Source organism: Haliotis rufescens, unplaced genomic scaffold, assembly GCF_023055435.1.
Source record: "Haliotis rufescens isolate VD_foot unplaced genomic scaffold, xgHalRufe1.0.p SCAF_2, whole genome shotgun sequence".
In the NCBI taxonomy this organism is placed as follows: Eukaryota; Metazoa; Mollusca; class Gastropoda; order Lepetellida; family Haliotidae; genus Haliotis; species Haliotis rufescens.
The window spans coordinates 26,218,505-26,240,411 of record NW_025963890.1 but is presented as its reverse complement, the minus strand read 5'-3'; the positions used below and the strand labels follow the sequence as shown (position 1 = coordinate 26,240,411).

General features: G+C 44.9%; 1 protein-coding gene across 2 annotated transcripts in view; it reads right to left on the bottom strand.

The window, feature by feature from the left end:
* LOC124120534 (ubiquitin carboxyl-terminal hydrolase 24-like) overlaps positions 1-21,907 on the bottom strand; it is a 229,118-nt gene that overhangs the window by 80,755 nt on the left and 126,456 nt on the right. For both annotated transcript variants that reach the window (XM_048399798.1, XM_046483373.2), the window contains exons 42-46: positions 17,544-17,663; positions 16,869-17,131; positions 12,038-12,177; positions 6,687-6,822; positions 5,341-5,542 (exon numbers count right to left, since the gene is read on the bottom strand). In XM_048399798.1, coding sequence (XP_048255755.1) covers positions 5,341-5,542; positions 6,687-6,822; positions 12,038-12,177; positions 16,869-17,131; positions 17,544-17,663 — 861 coding nt within the window. The remainder of the gene's footprint in view (positions 1-5,340; positions 5,543-6,686; positions 6,823-12,037; positions 12,178-16,868; positions 17,132-17,543; positions 17,664-21,907) is intronic.

Below are 21,907 nucleotides of genomic sequence, written 5' to 3'. Positions count from 1 at the left end.
AAGGCGGAAAACCATCATTCTTCCCAGCATACTGATGGTTCACTTGTGACAGTAGCCGAGACCATCAGCTTTTTCTCGATCCCTGTTGTGAGGTTCCCAACAGTATCTATGGCTTGTAAGTAGTCTAGATCGTAACCCTGCGCTAACTGATGGTCACATATGGAAGCCACAACTGTCTTCTTAATGAGCTTGGGAGGCAGTGGTTCACAGCTCTTGGTGGTTTGCTTGCTTTGAAGAAACTGTGCTACTTTGGTTGTCAAGCTTAACTCTGTGATGTCCAAATCTCTAAGGGGACACATATCCACCGGTCCCTTAGTACCCCTAATCAAACAGTGTCAAAATATTCTCGGGAACCGATGGCCAACAACAATTCCCCCGACCCCACTGTAATGCTGTCCAAATATTCCTGGGGACCAATGACCAGCAGTCTCCTGACCACGCCTTGCGGTACTCCTAATCTGATGGTGTCCAAATATTCAAGGGGACCGATGGCCCGCAGACTCCTGACCACCCCTTGCAGTACTCCTTATCTGATGGTGTCCAAATATTCAAGGGGACCGATGGTCCGCAGACTCCTGACCACGCCTTGCGGTACTCCTAATCTGATGGTGTCCAAATATTCAAGGGGACCGATGGCCCGCAGACTCCTGACCACGCCTTGCGGTACTCCTAATCTAATACAGTCCAAATATTCAAGGGGACCAATGGCCCGCAGACTCCTGACCACGCCTTGCAGTACTCCTAATCTAATACTGTCCAAATATTCAAGGGGACCAATGACCAGCAGACTTCTGACCACGCTTTGCGGTACTCCTAATCAATCTAAAGGTGTCCAAATATTCCTGGGGACCAATGGCCCGCAGACTCCTGACCACGCCTTGCGGTACCCCTAATCTAATGCTGTCCAAATATTCCTGGACACCGATGGCCCGCAGAGTCCTGACCACGCCTTGCGGTACTCCTAATCTGATGGTGTCCAAATATTCAAGGGGACCGATGGCCCGCAGACTCCTGACCACCCCTTGCAGTACTCCTAATCTGATGGTGTCCAAATATTCAAGGGGACCGATGGCCCGCAGACTCCTGACCACGCCATGCGGTACTCCTAATCTGATGGTGTCCAAATATTCCTGGGGACCGATGGCCCGCAGACTCCTGACCACGCCTTGCGGTACTCCTAATCTAATGCTGTCCAAATATTCAAGGGGACCGATGGCCCGCAGACTCCTGACCATGCCTTGCAGTACTCCTATTCTAATGGTGTCCAAATATTCAAGGGGGCCGATGATTGGCAGACTCTCCCCCTATAGCCTCTTAGCAAGGGAAAGCTTCTCGGGCAACACATCATGTTGTTGCTTGATAGCCTCCACCAGGAATCCAACATCTTAAGTATTTGAAAGGCATTTAGAATACTCCAATCCCAGACCCAAACCTGCCCCGTTGCCCATCAGAATCACCATACCCTACCAAGGCCCAGTCACTCATTAGATTTCCCGCCTTATCAAGAACAAAGCCAACATAGATGTCACCTTTCCTTACTTACTTACTTACTTACTTTGGAGATTTAACGTGCGCTTTCCGACTGATGCGTATTTCGCACACGGGCCCGGCCAGGCCATTTAATGTGTTTCCGAAAGGGGCGAAGGTGGTCTGTGCAACCCAAGAGGGGGGTTTTAGGGGTTGCTTATATAGAATTTGGGAATTTTGAGATTTGGAATAGACGCCGATGGGATTGGGGAGGAGAACTAAGGGAGCTGGGTATGGTGGATGTTTGTTTGTTTATGTGATTTTGATTTGGTGAGTTATTGTGTTTTTAGATGCGTTTATTAGTTCCGTTTTGATTAAGAATACGCCTAAGGCCTTGAAGTTTTCTAGTTTATTTTGTGGGTTTAGTATTGCTTCTAGAGTTAGAGCCTTGTTTAGATTGAGGGTGGTTTGTAATGCGGTTCGATGTGTTAGGTAGTGTGTGCAGTGGATGAGTGCGTGTTCTGGGGTTTCTGGTTGTTTGCAGTGTGGGCAGTTACCTGTAGTGTGTTTTTTAAATTTTTTTAGGTGGTTATTTAGGTTGGTGTGTCCTGTTTGGAGTTTAGTGATTACTCTGTCGATTTTTTTGGATGGATGGAGAATTTTTGGTTTGGTTAGTGGTTTGCTGAGCACTTTTTTGATTTGGCTATTTGAGTTTAGATATAGGTTATGCCATTTTTTGCTTGTTTACACTTTTAATTTCTGATTTTGAGATGGGTAAGTTTAAGCTTATTTCTGGGATTTTGAGGGATAGTTTAGCTGCTTTATCGGCGTTTTCATTACCGTATATTCCTACGTGGGCGGGTATCCACAAGAAGGTTATTTGTTTGCCTGCCTTAGTTAGGTCGTTGGAGCTTTTAAGTATTTGATTTATTAATTTAGGTCGGTTTTTGGTATTTTTGTTTTGGAGGGCTTGCAGTCCACTTAGGGAGTCGGTAAGTATTAGGATTTTTTTGTGGTTTTTGGATTCTTGATTATGGAGGGCTGTGGCCATGCCCATTAGTTCTGCCGTGAATATTGATTGGTTGTTTGGGAGTCGGAAGGATTGTGTGGTTTTAGTTGGTTGTGTGGTATGGACTCCGAAACCTGTGTGTTTGGAGGTCGGATCTGAGGATCCGTCTGTGTAAATGTGACACCAATTTGGCCAATTTTCGTGTATGTATGCTAGTGTGGTAGTTTTAGCTATGTTTGGGTCGGTTTGTTTATTTATTTGGCTAGCTAGTGTTGTGTCTATTTTGGGTATTTTAAGTTTAGGGGTGAAGATATTTGATTGTTTGCAGTTTTGTTTAAGATTTTTAATTTGGTGTTCATTTAGGTAATTTGTTATTCTTTGGGATATTGGGGTAAGTAAGGGGTGTTTACGAGCTAGAGCTTGGTTTTTGGGGCTGATGTTTTGGTTTATTAAGTTTTGGATGAGAGGGTTTGATTGGGACGCGGCCCAGAAATTTAAGCTTAGCTGTTCCCTGCGTAGACTTAGTGGCATTTCTCCTGTTAAGGCCTGAAGTGAGGTGTAGGAGGTGCCATGTTGGGTGCGTGTAATTAGTTTGAGAGCCTGATATTGTATTGAGTCAAGTCACCTTTCCTAACAGCAAGTCCATCAAGACCCATCTACGAGCCAATGGCAGAGGCACAAGCAGCGCAAGTCCCAACCCTTTGATCACTGTCGGTGCAAATTATCTAGCTGGTTTCCATTTGACATGTCCATTGTCATTTACATTCTATTCATTTTCTATAGTAATTATCCCGTTTGCCCATTGTCCATTGCCCATTACCAATCAGAGATAAGTTATGTGTTTGCTTCTTTTTGTCCATTGCTAATCATCTATCAGCACCAATTATCTGTTGGCTTCCTTTTGTCCATTGCTAATCATCTATCAGCACCAATTATCTGTTGACTTCCTTTTGTCCATTGCTAATCATCTATCAGCACCAATTATCTGTTGGCTTCCTTTTGTCCATTGCTAACCATCTATCAGCACCAATTATCTGTTGGCTTCCCTTGCCAAGTTGCCTCCTTTGTTATCTTAAGGCCCTTTTACACAGGGCTGCGACCTTTGTGCCACCTTTGTGCCATCCTTCAGCGATCAAAAACTGGCCAGGACGCTCAAAGGTCGCCCAAACCCAGCAAATCATGTTTCTTTGTAACTGATCCAGCAGTTATTCAGCAGTAACTGCTCGAGTTGTTCAGCGTCTGTAACCACAATGAAACACTGCAGGTACAAGACCTCTATTTATAGGCAGGCTGAGGAGGCACTAGAGGTAGCTCAAGGGAGGCAGAAAAGAGGCAGAAGTTTCATTTCACTGTTGCCGTAGGGACACTTTTCTTAGATGAGCTTACTAGACCTAACAGAATTTAACCAGAGACTTCTACCAGATGACGTCATACTAGTGGCTCAAGTTGAAGACTGCAAGCATGTGAGGTTTCAGGTTCACTGATTCATTGATTTCTGAGGATATGATGCTTACAGTGTGAGGAAATGCTTTTTGAGACAATTTAGAAGCATGGTCAAAGTGTAACAGTTAACGAAAGGCCAAATTTGAAATATCACAACAGAAACTAAACTTGTGTGCTTAGGCCCTACTACACAGACAAAAAACTTCATTAAATTTTGAAATAAAATGGCCAAGTTATGGCCATAAGAAGCTTCAGTTTTCAGGCTGGTCGAAGTGCAAAGGTCAAATTTGAAATATTGTCAACCCCACTGCCAACAAGTCCTAAAAACATTCACAACATTTTGAACAAAAAGGACTGAGTAATGGGGACAAATAGATTTTCCAATAGGGCTGACCTGGCGGCCATATTGAAAATCGTATTTGAACCTCTTCAACAAATGATGTCATCAATGGTGAGATGAAGCATGTAAACTTAGGCTTCATTCTATTGTGGCTTCTGAGATGTTTACAGAGCAAGGAAATACATCTTGTGCAAAAATTGGAGCATGCATGGTAAAAACAGTACATGGGCGGTTCTGTGTGTATATAATCATGCATGAAATAATTTCTGAATGCGACATCTCAAACCAAAACATCAAAGCTCAGCACAGTGAAGCAGACAACGCAAGCTCTGTACAGAGTAATCTGGCTTCAGTCTTGTTTTATAATAGAACCCAAAGTTCCTTGCAGCCAGCCAAGTACCTCCGTCACATTGTCACATCTTACACAGTCCATTCATATGTTTTTCATGTTTCATTTTGCACAAATCTACACACTTAAATAAACATATGTCTTTGGCCATTGAGAAAATATCCTAAAATGTGAAAAGCTTTTCCCAAACACTTATTTATCCTCCACGTCCGGTTATCAAAGCCCTACCGAGAGTGAGTGATATACAATCACTTTGATGTGTAAATCTATATTGTCATGCACCTCTCTGTCAGTTGTACTAGTATATCTATATAATTAAGCAAAACAATATGTAATGCACACCATTAGGTTCATTTACTCTTATTTCAGAATAAGTGCATTTTTTACAAAGAGGAAAGTCACATGATATGCCTATCCCTGTGGTGTGGTCACTGAAGCAGAAACGGAATAAGGCGAGTGAGCTTGGTGGTTATTGGCTATTGTTTACGACAAAGCTTCGGAATGGTTGACGACCTGTCCCTTTAAATCAAGTTTGACAATAGAATTTATATGTACATAATGCTCTGGAAAACTGATGGAAGGATTCCAGGAGGGCACCTTCACCACGTCTCAGCACCATCAATCAGGCAGGTCCTGATAAGAATATTTGATGAAGAAATAGGACTTTTGGGCCAGTGAGTTCTTATTGATTTTCACAGTTCCCTTTAGGTGTTATTGTTAATGGCTACTTACTGTATTTATTGAAACAAGATTCTTCACAAATGAGAAATATTCATGGTTGTACACATCTCTGTTCTTGACGAAGGTGACATTTTCAGCATGAATGATCTGCTGTATACTGGCAGGCATCTTGTCAACAAAGATGCCCTTTCTCTCTCCCTTGTGGACCAGTTCCGTCAGTTCCATCAGGCTGTCTGAGTCCATGCGGCTCTTCCTACAACAATCAGAAGATTTTAAAGCATTTAACAAAGGCTACAAAAATAATGGCCTTGGTCTTCAGGCACTGCCCGCATCCTCATAAAGTCTGCTGCATATTTTGTTTTTTTATTTCCAGTTTAAAAAAAAAAAAATCCTTAGGTATTCCGCGTCTCGAAAACACAACCCCGGTAATACTATAAAACAATGCAATCCAATAGAGCATGCAGTTGCTTCCCTTTACATGCACACTACTCACACTTTACTGCGCATCTCATGTTATGGTCATGGCAGCAATAGGAGTTTGTGTGCTTGTCTTGCCGTTTGCAAATTTGGTCAATGAAATTAAGAAATCTACAATAAAACATCACTACTTATGATGATTTACAAATTTAATGGTATTTGTGTACTGTATGCCGGACAATGTTTCAAATGCAGATATAAAGATTTCATGTGTATTTGTCTCGTAAAGTGAGCTGAAAATAGCAATCAGTTGTTCACACATTTTCTCCCCTATCTGTGGGTGATTTTGTTTAAAAAATACTTAATGTCATGGCCAATATCATAACTGAAAAGATATTTTTTGTATCTGTAACAACTAATGTTCTTTTCAAGGCGAGTTCATGGTGAGTTGATGTGATTTGCTGATCAGTTCATACACGCTTTAGCCGAAATAAAAGACGACAAAATTGCTTGAAATCTTGGATAAAAGTAATTTAATGAATTACAATGTAAGTCCAGATACACAATGAACACTTTTTATCCAGATAGTATAATAACAGGACTAACTTGCATACTTCAGTACGGATTAGTTGACAAGCTTCTTCTGATGTTGTATGCTCACGATAATGTTTTTGCGTTGTGAAATAAAATGAAAGGTTATTGTATGCGTGAACACACTGATAGTCGGCAGTTGTCAAAAACTGTATTCCAAATTCTGTATATTTTACTCATTAAGTAATTAATGATTTAACACAACTGTTAATTGGGTTACATACTAGTTTGAACACACACACACACACACCAAAAAAACACTGGCTGCCCGCACTATATTTTCAAAGACATTGCCTGAGAACCAATTGTTTTATTTTTTAAAGCCATATTAATGCTTTCAGAATATGAGACATTGGTGACCATGTAAACAAAACACAAACAAAACATACCCTCCATCTGTAAGTACTTTCTTGACAATCTTGCTCTTCTTTGCAGTGGCTGGCGTTGCAGGTTCCTCCATTCTTTCATAGAACAACAAGTAGCCATTCCAATAGCGCAATCGGTCTTCAGGGTAGGAGGAGCTTGCTGAAACATCAGGTGCAGCTGGTGATATGCTGCCCTCAATATGTTTACCACTAATGGTTATATATTTGACAACATCTAACCAATTTTAATATACCACCCCTGGAACCCTTCCTCCACACTCATCTGAAAGGCCCTAAGGAAGGCAGGGTGGGATGCAGAGCTATTGTATCAGGATATTGATACAGTATAATAAACATTTTAATTTATGTAAATTATTCCTTATCCCGATACAACCTATTGCAAATAAATTCCCCAGTTGGTGATGTCTTCTGTAGTTGATGCTGTGATGCTGATCTGTTGTAACTGGAGCGGATAAGACTTGAAACTAATCCTGTACCACCTGTCACATCCTTACTCATACATGCTTGGGATGATACACCAACTGCGCAATCCAGCATGTATCACGATACCTTGTTCACGATCCGATAAGTATCACGATACTTGTATGTGCTCTTATCTGTGGAGCGTAAACCATCTTTTATATAGGCGGGATAGTCAAATACCTGGCACGTACACTGACGATTTACAGTTGGCACTGTCAAATATGGTGCAATGGATGTAAATATTTTTTACTTTTTCAGTACTTAATTTCACTACTAATTAGTGTTTTGTGTAACAGTCATTAAAGTATGAATCAATATTTTTTTACTTAGTGCGCGACTGTGATCAGTACTTGTATCGGGAAGTAAAAAATCGCAATCCACCGATGCATAGGTGTATTGTCCCACCACTAATAGTAATACATGCAAAGCTAGGCTCCAAGCTTGAGTTTCTATTTGGTATGCGTTATGTGATGCCCAGAGGATTGGAACATCAAGTTCACCTCCTGTGCTGACACCAGTAGTCTAAAACTGGTGAATGCCTTCCACATTTTCTACAGCCAAATTCTGTATATATAATCTAAAAAAAAGTAAGGATATTTGAAAATAACAGATGATTACAGAAACATGACTATGTAATGAAACAACGTAATGAGATGTGTTTATATGCTTGGCATGATCTGAATCAATCTCCAAAAGACAATAAGAGGGATTCTTGCCAACTCCTCTGCAGGACCTGGTCCAGTTCAACTATCATAGCGGGTGGCCTGGTGACTTCTTGCCGCTGGAGATAGTCAGTTTTGACACATGCACGTTGGGCACAAGCGTTATTGTCTTGAAAGACAAACAGTTGATCAGCATGGCGTGGAAATGGCACAACTACTGGCACCAGCTTGTTGTCTTTGTAGTACTGTCCAGTAACTCTTACATGGACAATATGCAATGCCATTCTGGCTGTCCTAGTGATCATTACTAGAGCCAAATCTGACATGCCTATCCAAGAAGTCCACTGTTAATCTGGACTCATCTAAAATTGGAGTGGACTGTTTGAGTGTTGACAGACACACTGTTAAGGCTAGGACATGCATCTTTTCGTGATGCCTGGGATGTAATGAGCTCTGAATAATTGTTGATCAACCTGTAAGATGAACCAGTAGGTGACTTGAGTTTGTTGATCCTCTCCTGTTCTTCTGGCCACACCCTGACGTTGAAAAGTTCTCCAAACACTGTGAACACTGTTCATATGCGAGTGAGTTCTTTTAATTGACAGAGGATGGACCCGTGTTTGTGTCATGCCTTTGTATCAGTGTTGTGCCCCAATGTCAGTGTCCTGACCTGTGTCCTGCCTGTGTGTCAGTGTCCTGCCTGTGTCAGTGTCAAGCCTATTTGTCAGTATCCTGCCTGTGTCAGTATCCTGTCTGTGTGTCAGTGTCCTGTCTGTGTGTCAGTGTCCTGCCTGTGTGTCAGTGTCCTGCCTGTGTCAGTATCCTGTCTGTGTGTTCGTGTCCTGCCTGTGTGTCAGTGTCCTGCCTGTGTGTCAGTGTCCTGCCTGTGTGTCAGTGTCCTGTCTGTGTGTTCGTGTCCTGCCTGTGTGTTCGTGTCCTGCCTGTGTGTCAGTGTCCTGCCTGTGTGTCAGTGTCCTGCCTGTGTGTTAGTGTCCTGCCTGTGTGTTAGTGTCCTGCCTGTGTGTCAGTGTCCTGCCTGTGTGTTAGTGTCCTGCCTGTGTGTCAGTGTCTCCTGCCTGTGTGTTAGTGTCTTGCCTGTGTCAGTGTCAAGCCTGTGTGTCAGTGTCCTGCCTGTGTGTCAGTGTCCTGCCTGTGTGTCAGTGTCCTGCCTGTGTCAGTGTCAAGCCTGTGTCAGTGTCAAGCCTATGTGTCAGTATCCTGCCTGTGTCAGTATCCTGCCTGTGTGTCAGTGTCCTGCCTGTGTGTCAGTGTCCTGCCTGTGTGTTAGTGTCCTGCCTGTGTGTCAGTGTCCTGCCTGTGTGTCAGTGTCCTGCCTGTGTGTTAGTGTCCTGCCTGTGTGTTAGTGTCCTGCCTTGTGTGTCAGTGTCCTGCCTGTGTGTCAGTGTCCTGCCTGTGTGTTCGTGTCCTGCCTGTGTGTCAGTATCCTGCCTGTGTGTTCGTGTCCTGCCTGTGTGTAAGTGTCCTGCCTGTGTGTCAGTGTCCTGCCTGTGTGTAAGTGTCCTGCCTGTGTGTAAGTGTCCTGCCTGTGTGTCAGTGTCCTGCCTGTGTGTCAGTGTCCTGCCTGTGTGTTAGTGTCCTGCCTGTGTGTTAGTGTCCTGCCTTGTGTGTCAGTGTCCTTCCTGTGTGTCAGTATCCTGCCTGTGTGTCAGTGTCCTGCCTGTGTGTCAGTGTCCTGCCTGTGTGTTAGTGTCCTGCCTGTGTGTTAGTGTCCTGCCTGTGTGTCAGTATCCTGCCTGTGTGTTAGTGTCCTGCCTGTGTGTCAGTGTCTCCTGCCTGTGTGTCAGTGTCTTGCCTGTGTCAGTGTCAAGCCTGTGTGTCAGTGTCCTGCCTGTGTGTCAGTGTCCTGCCTGTGTGTCAGTGTCCTGCCTGTGTCAGTGTCAAGCCTGTGTCAGTGTCAAGCCTATGTGTCAGTATCCTGCCTGTGTCAGTATCCTGCCTGTGTGTCAGTGTCCTGCCTGTGTGTTAGTGTCCTGCCTGTGTGTCAGTGTCCTGCCTGTGTGTCAGTGTCCTGCCTGTGTGTTAGTGTCCTGCCTGTGTGTTAGTGTCCTGCCTTGTGTGTCAGTGTCCTGCCTGTGTGTCAGTGTCCTGCCTGTGTGTTCGTGTCCTGCCTGTGTGTCAGTATCCTGCCTGTGTCAGTATCCTGCCTGTGTGTTCGTGTCCTGCCTGTGTGTAAGTGTCCTGCCTGTGTGTCAGTGTCCTGCCTGTGTGTAAGTGTCCTGCCTGTGTGTAAGTGTCCTGCCTGTGTGTCAGTGTCCTGCCTGTGTGTCAGTGTCCTGCCTGTGTGTTAGTGTCCTGCCTGTGTGTTAGTGTCCTGCCTTGTGTGTCAGTGTCCTTCCTGTGTGTCAGTATCCTGCCTGTGTGTCAGTGTCCTGCCTGTGTGTCAGCGTCCTTTCTGTGTGTCATAGTCCTGCCTGTGTTTCAGTGTCAGTGTACTGAGCAGGAATGCGGAAACGGTCATATGTGCCGGACTCTCTGGCCAGGCCGGAATCTCAAATGTCCATTTTAAAATTTTGCTTACCGGACATTTAAATTTTTCTGTCCGGACATTTTTAAAAACAAACAGGGTCCAAATAATTGATGAGCGTTATCGTATCCCTTCAGCGAATTCAGGTGAATAAACAGGTATAACAAACTTGGTCATTAAAAGTATGAAATTTGATATGAAACATCACTAGACATGATGATTTACCATTTAAAATGTATTTCCTGCTCTCCAAGCCATTGTTTTAAATGCAGAGATTAAGATTACTGTGTGTATTTTCTCATAAACTAAGCCGGAAATAGCAATCAGCTGTGCACACGTTTCCTCCCAATCTACCGGTGATTCAGTTAAAACGTACCCTATGATACAACTTCAAAGAATTTTGATGCAATGGTCGGAAGAAATTGTATCTGAAACTATTATTTTATCAGGAATAATATATTCCAATATCGTGTTATTTTAGTTGCAGCTTCCACCATATATACTTAAAACTATAAGAACCATAAGCGTAGCACTTTGGTACAGATGGTATGCAGGATATTTTTTTACGTATGGAATGATTTTGACCATTCACCGTAGGGATTTCCCGCGCTACATGTATTTCGATTGGAAAACAAACTGCTACAAATATGACTTTTAGGGAGTCATGGTACGGCATTTATGATATGTGTATCCATTCTCTTACAACTAAAGTTCGTTTCAAGGCGTCAATAGCGGTAATCTGACCATAGTTGCTATAAATAACGGTGAGTTGTGCAATCTACTGATTTCGCCGAAATTATTGTAAACACTATTATAATTATTGAATGAAATTTGAAATATAATTAACAAAATATATTGCAAACATTACAATTTTTTTATAACCAGATATCATAATAATAGGATTAAATTGCGTACTTCAGTTTGGATTTATTGACTGGTAATTTCGGTGTTATGTGATGGCGGTGATCAGCTGATAATGTTTTCTGAGATGGTGGGGAAAACATCGTGTCATTGGAAAACTTGAGTTTATCAAAAATGTTGGTACATTTTGGGAGCCATGCTTTACCGCACGCTATAACCGAGTTAGAGCTATATTGAAGCGCGCAATAACGAGGGAACACTGAACGTAACAACTTGTAATGTGTGTGAAAAGTCATGCTAAAATACGCTATTTGAAGGGTGTGTGGCCCAAATGCAAATGACCGATTGGGATTTTAAATTTTCCGGACCCCTGGTACTGAGTAAAGCATATTAGAATTTGGGGAGTAGATAATTACAAGGAAATTGAATCTGTCCATTTGTTAGCCTGTAAGCAGTTTTAAGGTGTTAAAGCTTCCACATCAGACCATATTGTCCAGGGTGAATGTGGACGATATCCTTTATATATCTCAATTTATCGACGCTGCATTTCATGATGTAAAAAGTTTTGTACTTTGGGTCACGTGGCCTTTAATGCAAATAAACCTGTCTGTCTGTCTTAATTTCACAGACTTATCACAGACTTAATTCTTATCACAGACCGAGCCCTTATTCCATTCATATCTGTGACAATAATAGACAGCTTAGTTCAGTGAAGTAAATGTGATGGTACTGTAATTGGTAAAGATCATCAGCTGTAGCTGACCCAGTCCACATTAAAAGTCCAGCCGTTATATCAAAGGTTACCCCTTGCACCCCTCTCATTATAAAGGTAGGCTCATAACAGAGGAAATAGACTATGTGAAGTAGAGAGCTGCTGAACTCACATTGGTCATAGACTTTGGCCTTGTAACTGCCCCCAAAACATTCCTGCTCCAGACTGCTGTCGTTCATGTAAAACTCCTCTACGATTGTGTCGTTGAACTTGAACCACTTCCCTTTATTGCTGTTGGTGAGCACTGTGCCTCTACAACAAAACACAACATAATAGCACTGCAGCAAGAACAAGCATGAAATACTCATATCCCCCACCAATATGATATGTCCGGTTGTGTGCAATGCATTGGCTCCTGTGAACTATGTTCACTGGGCCTTTTTGTAAATGGCCTAATTGCAGCACTAAAAAAGTTATTACTGGTGTTGTTTTGGCATCTGCAGTTTATGATAGAATATGTAACTGTATTTGTAATGAGTAAGGATGAGACATATGGACGAACAACTTTTTTTTTACAATTAGGAGCGATGGTTTCGGTGTAGGTTCTAACACCGTTATCAAGCAAGTGAAGTACAGAGTATGGTTGACAAGAATATATACAGGATAGAAGGCAGTGTTTATACAGTTGAGAAGGTTTAAGATCAGTTACACAGTTGTATTTGTAATGAGTTGTGTTTCTGCATGAAGTTAGTCAGTGAATGAAACACCCATGTCCATGACACTTTTGGAGGAACATACACACAAGCAATGCAGAACTTGCCAACAAGAAAGGGAATGAATTCAATACTGCGAGATGACATTAAGCCAAGTTTGGTGAAGTAATATGGTACGTTTTTCAAGATCTGCTCCGGAAACAAAATGTGATGGACAGACGGACAGACGGAAGGACGGAAGGATGGCACCCATTCCTATATCCTATATAATAATGTGATTAGGAAGTTTTCTACTGCAAAAGTGAGCCTCAGATCAAGTGTTCTCACCAAGTTCAGTGTAAAGAGTGGTCAGTTTGTTTGCACATGTTGACCAAGCAGTTCTGACAGTTCTTGGTAACTTTGACAAATAATCCAAGAGTTAAAAACAAAACACTGCTCACCCACCTGGCCATGGTGAATTCATACATACACTGCTCACCCACCTGACCATGGTGAATTCATACATACACTGCTCACCCACCTGACCATGGTGAATTCATACATACACTGCTCACCCACTTGGCCATGGTGAATTCATACATACACTGCTCACCCACCTGACCATGGTGAATTCATACATACACTGCTCACCCACCTGACCATGGTGAATTCATACATACACTGCTCACCCACCTGACCATGGTGAATTCATACATACACTGCTCACCCACTTGGCCATGGTGAATTCATACATACACTGCTCACCCACCTGGCCATGGTGAATTCATACATACACTGCTCACCCACCTGACCATGGTGAATTCATACATACACTGCTCACCCACCTGACCATGGTGAATTCATACATACACTGCTCACCCACCTGGCCATGGTGAATTCATACATACACTGCTCACCCACCTGACCATGGTGAATTCATACATACACTGCTCACCCACCTGACCATGGTGAATTCATACATACACTGCTCACCCACCTGACCATGGTGAATTCATACATACACTGCTCACCCACCTGGCCATGGTGAATTCATACATACACTGCTCACCCACCTGGCCATGGTGAATTCATACATACACTGCTCACCCACCTGGCCATGGTGAATTCATACATACACTGCTCACCCACCTGACCATGGTGAATTCATACATACACTGCTCACCCACCTGACCATGGTGAATTCATACATACACTGCTCACCCACCTGACCATGGTGAATTCATACATACACTGCTCACCCACCTGACCATGGTGAATTCATACATACACTGCTCACCCACCTGACCATGGTGAATTCATACATACACTGCTCACCCACCTGACCATGGTGAATTCATACATACACTGCTCACCCACCTGACCATGGTGAATTCATACATACACTGCTCACCCACCTGACCATGGTGAATTCATACATACACTGCTCACCCACCTGACCATGGTGAATTCATACATACACTGCTCACCCACCTGACCATGGTGAATTCATACATACACTGCTCACCCACCTGACCATGGTGAATTCATACATACACTGCTCACCCACCTGACCATGGTGAATTCATACATACACTGCTCATGTATGTAAAAAGGACTGTGCTAACTTGTGTAACAACACTCGGAATCATACCTGACATATCTCATTGAAATAGGAATTTCCTGCTTAGATCACACGGAAGATCATATGTCAAGCAGTTGAAGTTAAGTTTGTGAAGATAGCAAATGATATTATTCAACCAAACTGCTATTTTGCTGATTAGTTTTAACAGTTCAGAGGCAGGGCTACTCACTTTAATTTCATGACATATTTTAAGGCCAAGGGTCAACACTTACAGTATGTGAGATTCATGCTCAGACCAAATAGAACTTGTTTTGTGGAAGATGTTTCACAAGAACAGACTTCCTTGAAGCACATACATTACTGGCTATGAAAGAAGTCAATATCCATGATCAATATAAGCCACAGTGGTCCATGAAGGTTGAAGCAGGACCAGATATCTCAATATGCAGCAAAACATAACATGTCTTGTAGAGTCACATTCTAACTGTATATAAAATTTCACATTCATGCAAGAAGCAATGGCTTATCAATGGGAATGATTGAGTGACTTCTGTTTAACCCTGCTTTGAACAATATTGAAGTCCTTTCAAGGTGTGTCAGCTTGATGTAGGGGGAACAACAGATGAAGCAGGTCTTAGATGTTTGCCACTTTGGTGAAACCCACAATCAAGGAAATCATGCTGAAAAATCTAAAAACCTAATCAGGGCAAACAGTGGTTTCCGCAGTGAGCTAGGTCGGCCTGTACAGGGGTTTCCCCAGTGAGCTAGGTCGGCCTGTACAGGGGTTTCCTAAGTGAGCTAAGTCGGCCTGTACAGGGGTTTCCCCAGTGACCTAGGTAGGCCTGTACAGGGGTTTCCGCAGTGAGCTAGGTAGGCCTGTACAGGGGTTTGCCCAATGAGCTCGGTAGGCCTGTACAGGGGTTTCCGCAGTGAGCTAGGTAGGCCTGTACAGTGGTTTCCTCGGTAAGCCAGGTCGGCCTGTACAGGGGTTTCCGCAGTGAGATAGGTAGGCCTGTACAGGGGTTTCCCCAGTGAGCTAGGTCGGCCTGTACAGGGGTTTCCGCAGTGAGCTAGGTAGGCCTGTACAGGGGTTTCCCCAGTGAGCTAGGTTTGCCTGTACAGGGGTTTCCCCAGTGAGCTAGGTTTGCCTGTACAGGGGTTTCCCAAGTGAGCCAGGTAGGTCTGTACAGGGGTTTCCGCAGTGAGCTAGGTAGGCCTGTACAGGGGTTTCCCCAGTGAGCTAGGTATGCCTGAACAGGAGTTTCCCCAGTGAGCCAGGTAGGCCTGTACAGGGGTTTCCCCAGTGAGCTAGGTCGGCCTGTACAGGGGTTTCCCCAGTGAGCTAGGTCGGCCTGTACAGGGGTTTCCGCAGTGAGCTAGGTCGGCCTGTACAGAGGTTTCCCCAGTGAGCTAGGTCGGCCTGTACAGGGGTTTCCCCAGTGAGCTAGGTAGGCCTGTACAGGGGTTTCCCCAGTGAGCTAGGTAGGCCTGTACAGGGGTTTCCGCAGTGAGCTAGGCCGGCCTGTACAGGGGTTTCCCCAGTGAGCTCGGTAGGCCTGTACAGGCTTTTCCGGAGTGAGTTAGGTAGGCCTGTACAGGGGTTTCCGCGGTAAGCTCGGTAGGCCTGTACAGGCTTTTCCGCAGTGAGCTAGGTAGGCCTGTACAGGGGTTTGCCCAATGAGCTCGGTAGGCCTGTACAGGGGTTTCCGCAGTGAGCTAGGCCGGCCTGTACAGGGGTTTCCCCAGTGAGCTCGGTAGGCCTGTACAGGCTTTTCCGGAGTGAGTTAGGTGGGCCTGTAAAGGGGTTTCCGCGGTAAGCCAGGTTGGCCTGTACAGGGGTTTCCCCAGTGAGCTAGGTAGGCCTGTACAGGGGTTTCCCCGGTGAGCTAGGTAGGCCTGTACAGGAGTTTCCCAGTGAACTAGGTAGGCCTGTACAGTGGTTTCCCAAGTGTTTGTTTGTTTGTTTGTTTGTTTGTTTGCTTGTTTGTTTTTCCCCACTCAGCAATATTCCAGCAATATGACGGCAGTCTGTAAATAATCGAGCCTGGACCAGACAATCCAGTGATTGACATCAGGAGCATCAATCCACACAATTAGGATCGATGACATGCATCAACCAAGTCAGTGAGCCTGAACACGCGATCTCGTAAGTCGCCTTTTAAGGCAAGCATGGGTTGCTGAACACCTATTCTACCCCGGATCTTCACGGGTTGGTTTCCCCAGTGAGCTAGGTAGGCCTGTACAGGGGTTTCCCCAGTGAGCTAGGTAGGCCTGTACAGGAGTTTCCCAGTGAACTAGGTAGGCCTGTACAGTGGTTTCCCAAGTGTTTGTTTGTTTGTTTGTTTGTTTGTTTGCTTGTTTGTTTTTCCCCACTCAGCAATATTCCAGCAATATGACGGCAGTCTGTAAATAATCGAGCCTGGACCAGACAATCCAGTGATTGACATCAGGAGCATCAATCCACACAATTAGGATCGATGACATGCATCAACCAAGTCAGTGAGCCTGAACACGCGATCTCGTAAGTCGCCTTTTAAGGCAAGCATGGGTTGCTGAACACCTATTCTACCCCGGATCTTCACGGGTTGGTTTCCCCAGTGAGCTAGGTAGGCCTGTACAGGGGTTTCCCCAGTGAGCTAGGTCGGCCTGTACAGGGGTTTCCCCAGTGAGTTAGGTCGGCCTGTACAGGGGTTTCCCCAGTGAGTTAGGTGTCCCTGTGAGATTTTTACCTTCTGTCTCTAATGTAGGAGTAGTAATGGCCTGCATTTGCCTGTCCACTGTGCACAACTACCCCGACCAGCTCATAGTTGATCTGCTTCTGCTGATAGGGAGTGCAGTCAGTTGTCACTTCAGACATGCTTCCACTGCTACTTGAGATGTCACCATTCAACTTTTCTGTTGTTTCAGTGTCACTGTTGTTGTTGACCTTCTCTGCTTCTCGCCTGGCCATACCATCTGCGGTGTACGGCTCCATGTCCAACACCCAGGGAAACTGTAACAAGCAGGGAAAACGTGCACATCATCAAATATTGGCTGTGTTTGCAGTCACCATAGTTTGCATCATTACATTGAAGTTAGCATCCTGAAAACAATCTTGAATCAGTGTTCAGTGTTCAGTATCTAAATACAGGCAATATTTGCATGTTAAAAAGCTTGTCCTCTGGTTTGAATTCAATTTCATGGAATGGCTGGTCCACACTATAGTCCCACATTATCCTAAATCTAATCGATATACTATATACGGACCACTTTAGCTGGCTAAACTTCCAAACCACTTCTACTTAATGAGAAACTGTTCGTGAAAAAAACCTGTTCAAATTTCCTTAATAATTTTTCATTTTGATGCAAGGCTATTGTGTAAGCTCTACTTGCGTAATGGAATAACTGATGACTAACAAACTCACACGGAAGTGGTCGTCAAACTTAAGAGCTCTATTTGTCTCCCAGTCATAGCCAAACCTCTTGAGTTGAATACAGAGCAGTGGAGGCAGTGTTTTGATGCACATACGCTTGATGGTGTTTCTCTGAAAGATGGAATATATAACATGCTTGATTCAAGCATCATAAGGCATGGTTCATATACCAGGTTCATACAGATATAATTAAATTTTTGTTGTGTTCATTGAAATTCCTGTATTCATATTAGCTGATTAGTTCACATGTTATTGCATTCATTTCCCAATGAATGTAAAAAATTAAGCCACGCCCACCAAGGCGCATTACTTTTATTACTGCAGAATGCCGGGGAATCCCAATATTACAGTCGAGGGAATTCCCTTTCTGCGCACGTGTATCATCATGCACAGGACATTTAGCAACTTTCATGCATATTCATTGTCCAAACAACCCTTTGAAACTGAAGGCCGAGAATGAATGTAACAGCAAATGTTCAGGCACGCTCGCCTGTTTTTTTCCCGCTCGCCTCGGTTCAACTTTCATGTCTTCGGGTTTCATTTCTAACTAGCATTTTTCCAACTGTGCTTTACCGTTATCAGGGAAGTAATGTTTGAATCTGGCCTTAACTGACCATGTAATTTGAAACAGGACATCTCCCGGACATATTTCTTCCGGTTTGTTACAATCTGACTGTTGCAGTTCTTTTCGCCTATAGCCTTAATTGACAGGTCCAATGAACATTGTTTTGATCCTGCTCTCTGATGATTGGCTACTGACTTTGTAGGCGTGTCATGTTATGTGCATAAATTAGATGATCACCTGATTCATGTCACCCTACAGTTTATATTCCTACACTTATAATTTGTAGAATTTTCCTATTCGGAATATTCTATAGTAATACGTTACCACTTGTTATACCGAGGCTGTTGTCTCCCACAACTGCTCTTATAGCGAAATCTACCACAGAGATCTCAATTACCTCATGCAGCACGTTCGTAGCCATCTAGCTGCCATGTGACACCCTTCACTCTTGTCTCTAGCGAGAGCAAGTGCTCGGGGGACGGTCGGGGGGGCATCAGCCAAAGTGGTAACGTATTACTATAGAATATTCCGAATAGGAAAATTCTTCAATTTAAAACCTAAACCTGAGTAAACAGTAAACAACAAGGCGGAAGCACTCGATGTGCATGCTCCCAGCTTGGCGTTACCCTATAGGAATACCAAAGCACTGTCAAGCGCATACCGTAAGGCTCAATCGTCTTTGCCAAACGATTGGTGACTCCAAACGGCCTCACTGGATAGGTATTTCATCACCGCAGCGGAGGATTTGGTTGGTTGGTTGGTTGGTTGGTTGGTTGTTTAACGCCGCACTCAGCAATATTCCAGCTATATGACGGCGGTCTGTAAATAATCGAGTTGGACCACCTAATCCAGTGATTGATATTGGGATCGATGACATGCATCAACCAAGTCAGCGAGCCTGACCACCTGATCCCGTTAGTCGCCTTTTACGACAAGCATAGTCACCTTTTACGGCAAGCATGGGTTGCTGAAGACCTATTCTACCCCGGAATCTTTCATTTGGACCGTATATCCCAGAGCAAGCCTACTTCAAGTATGCATTAGGCGCGTGACCTAATTCCAGTATTTGTAAGCATGCATTACAAGGTTGGAATACACGACAGACAATTAAATACATAATTGTCAAAATACAAATAAGGACAAAACACACAAAACGCCTCCCTCACCTGTGGTGTGAGTGCGCTGGTTTGGGGGACCCCCACTCCATTGGAGTCGACCCAGATTGACCACTGTGCAAGGTTTGACGCCTGTGGAGTTCGGAATTGTGCGGGGCACACCCCTTAGATGACCGGTTGCGCCGCGATCAGCGGCCCAAGATGGTGCACACGCTCCACGTCTTCATCAGAAACCTTTCTGAGGTAATGATTGGCAAAAACCGAGTCAGAACGCAAGTAACAACCTCTCAATATTCGGTGAACAGAGATATTGGAGTGTAGGGCAAATGTTGCCGCTAGCGCCCTGATCTTGTGCGGGTTTGACCCCACTACCAGTATCCCCCGAGACCGTTACGCCAGATTGATGACAGAACGAAGCCATAACGCAATCGAGTTGCGAGTTATGTCAGCAGTTCGATTAGGGTTACACGATATGAACAGACGGTCACGCCCTTATCTGCGTTCATTCGAGGCCTTAAGATAATACTTAAGGGCCTAAACCGAACACAGTGATCTGTCCTCAGTATCAGCAGGATGTAAGATTTCTTTGAGTGATCTTACAGAGAATTCTCTCTCCGTCTGGCCAAATTTCTGATTCATAGCGACGAAGCTCATGAGCAGGAGCAGGCCCAGGCGGACCGCTCCTTCGTCGCCCCTAATGAATCGTACTTTAGTGACATCGAGTGCATAAATCTCAGACACTCGTGCCGCCGTGGCAAAGGAGAGGAGAAATACTGTTTTCCAAGTCACATGCCGAAACGAAGCACTACTCAAGGGCTCATACGGAGCATCCCTAAGTGATTTCAACACTAAGGAAAGATCCCAGGCCGGTGCCCGAAGGCGGCCTTTCTTAAGATCTTGCTGTTTGAAACCCTTGATAATACCCCGAATCACCGGCTCTTTTGAGAGACTGGTATCCGTAGCAACGGAAGAGACATAGTTGGCAATGGAACCCCGGAGAGTTCCCGGGTATCTCTTAAGTGAGACATGAAACGAGCAACGTCCTGAACAGATCTGGCGAATGAATGTGATGTTTGCAACACCACTTCGTGAAAATAGCCCAGCGTGCATTATACACCTTTACTCCTCAGTCGCTCGGTGACAACATCCACGCGTGCAGATTGAACTGCCCTGCGTTTTGATGAAGTTGACGCGTGTGAGAGTGGATCAGTAGATCCGGTCTCACAGGCAGTGGAATTGACGACTGCGTGACCTGGGCCAGCAAGTAGGGGTACCACATTCGACAGCGAACTCCTCGGAGCCGGCTTAGAATGAGTGGTATTAACGCCGTCGGCGGGTAAGCATAAGCGTCCATGCCCGTCCAGTCTAACGCGAGAGCATCGTGATCGATGGCCCTCAGGTCCAGGACTGGTGATACAAACAACGGGAGTTGATTGTTGAACCTGGTTGCGAACAGGTCGACCATCGGACGACCCAGACGTTTCACACAGCCACTGAAACACTACTGGATTGAGCATCCACTCCCTGGGGCTCGGATCCTGAGGCCTCGACAGAGCGTCTGCCAGTACGTTCCGCACACCGGGAATGTGACGGGAGCATACCTGGCACAGAATACTGTCCTCCAGAGCGTAAAACTCGAACGTGAGATCGAGTAGCCAGTGACTGTGGGTTCCCCCTAGTTTGTTCACATAAGAAGCTACCGTCGTGTTGCATGAGCCGGGCGTCGACGAGACGATGCTTCCAGTGACTAACTGCGTTGATCACTGCCTTGAACTCGAGGCAATTGATGTGAAGACCTAGTTCATCTATGCACCACAGCCCCAAGCTCACCTCCCCCTCTAGATGGGCGCCCCAACCCACTAGAGAGGCGTCTGTATACAGGTTCAACGTGGCCTGGAAGGGCTGCATAGAGACTCCTGATAAGACGTTTCAAGGGACCGTCCACCACTCCAGATGCGGTCGGAGCCGATCTGGGAGGGCGACGGACGCACTGTTCTCCTCCTGTGCTAACAACTGGATAAGAAACCGTTGCAGCGGGCTGAGTTGGTGACGACCCTGTTTGGTGCAGTCCTGGGCTGACACAATGAGCCCTAACAGCTGTTCCCAAAATTGAACCGTCTGTTGCACCGCTAAGACTTTGGCAATCATCACCTGAATCTTGTGCCACCGGTCTTGGGGGACAAAGAGGCGATGGGTCACCATGTCAAATCGACCTCCGATGAACTGTGAGGTGGTTAACTCGCTCTTGGGGAGATTGACAATCCACCCCAATTGCTCCAAGAGCCGAAGGGCGAAATCGAGTTGACGAGACAGCACATCCGTCATCCGATTCGCCACTAGCGAGTCGTCCAGGTATGCAAAGTACCTGACACCCCTCTTGTGGGGGTGGTTAACCGGGTGAACAGCCAGGGAGCGGACGATAGCCCGATGGAAGCTACCCACTCGTAATGCCTGCCTTGAAAGACAAACCTGAGATACTTGTGATGGTCCGGACGGATCGGAACATGCAGATAAAAATCCTTCAGGTCGATCGATGCGAGCCAGTTGGCAGGCATGATCAGAGCTTTCAGGTCTGCCAAGGTCAACATTCTGAACTTGGGCGGCTTGTGCAGGTAAAACTCGTTGAATGACTTCAGATTGTGAATCATTCTGAGTTCAGCACTGTCCTTCTTGGG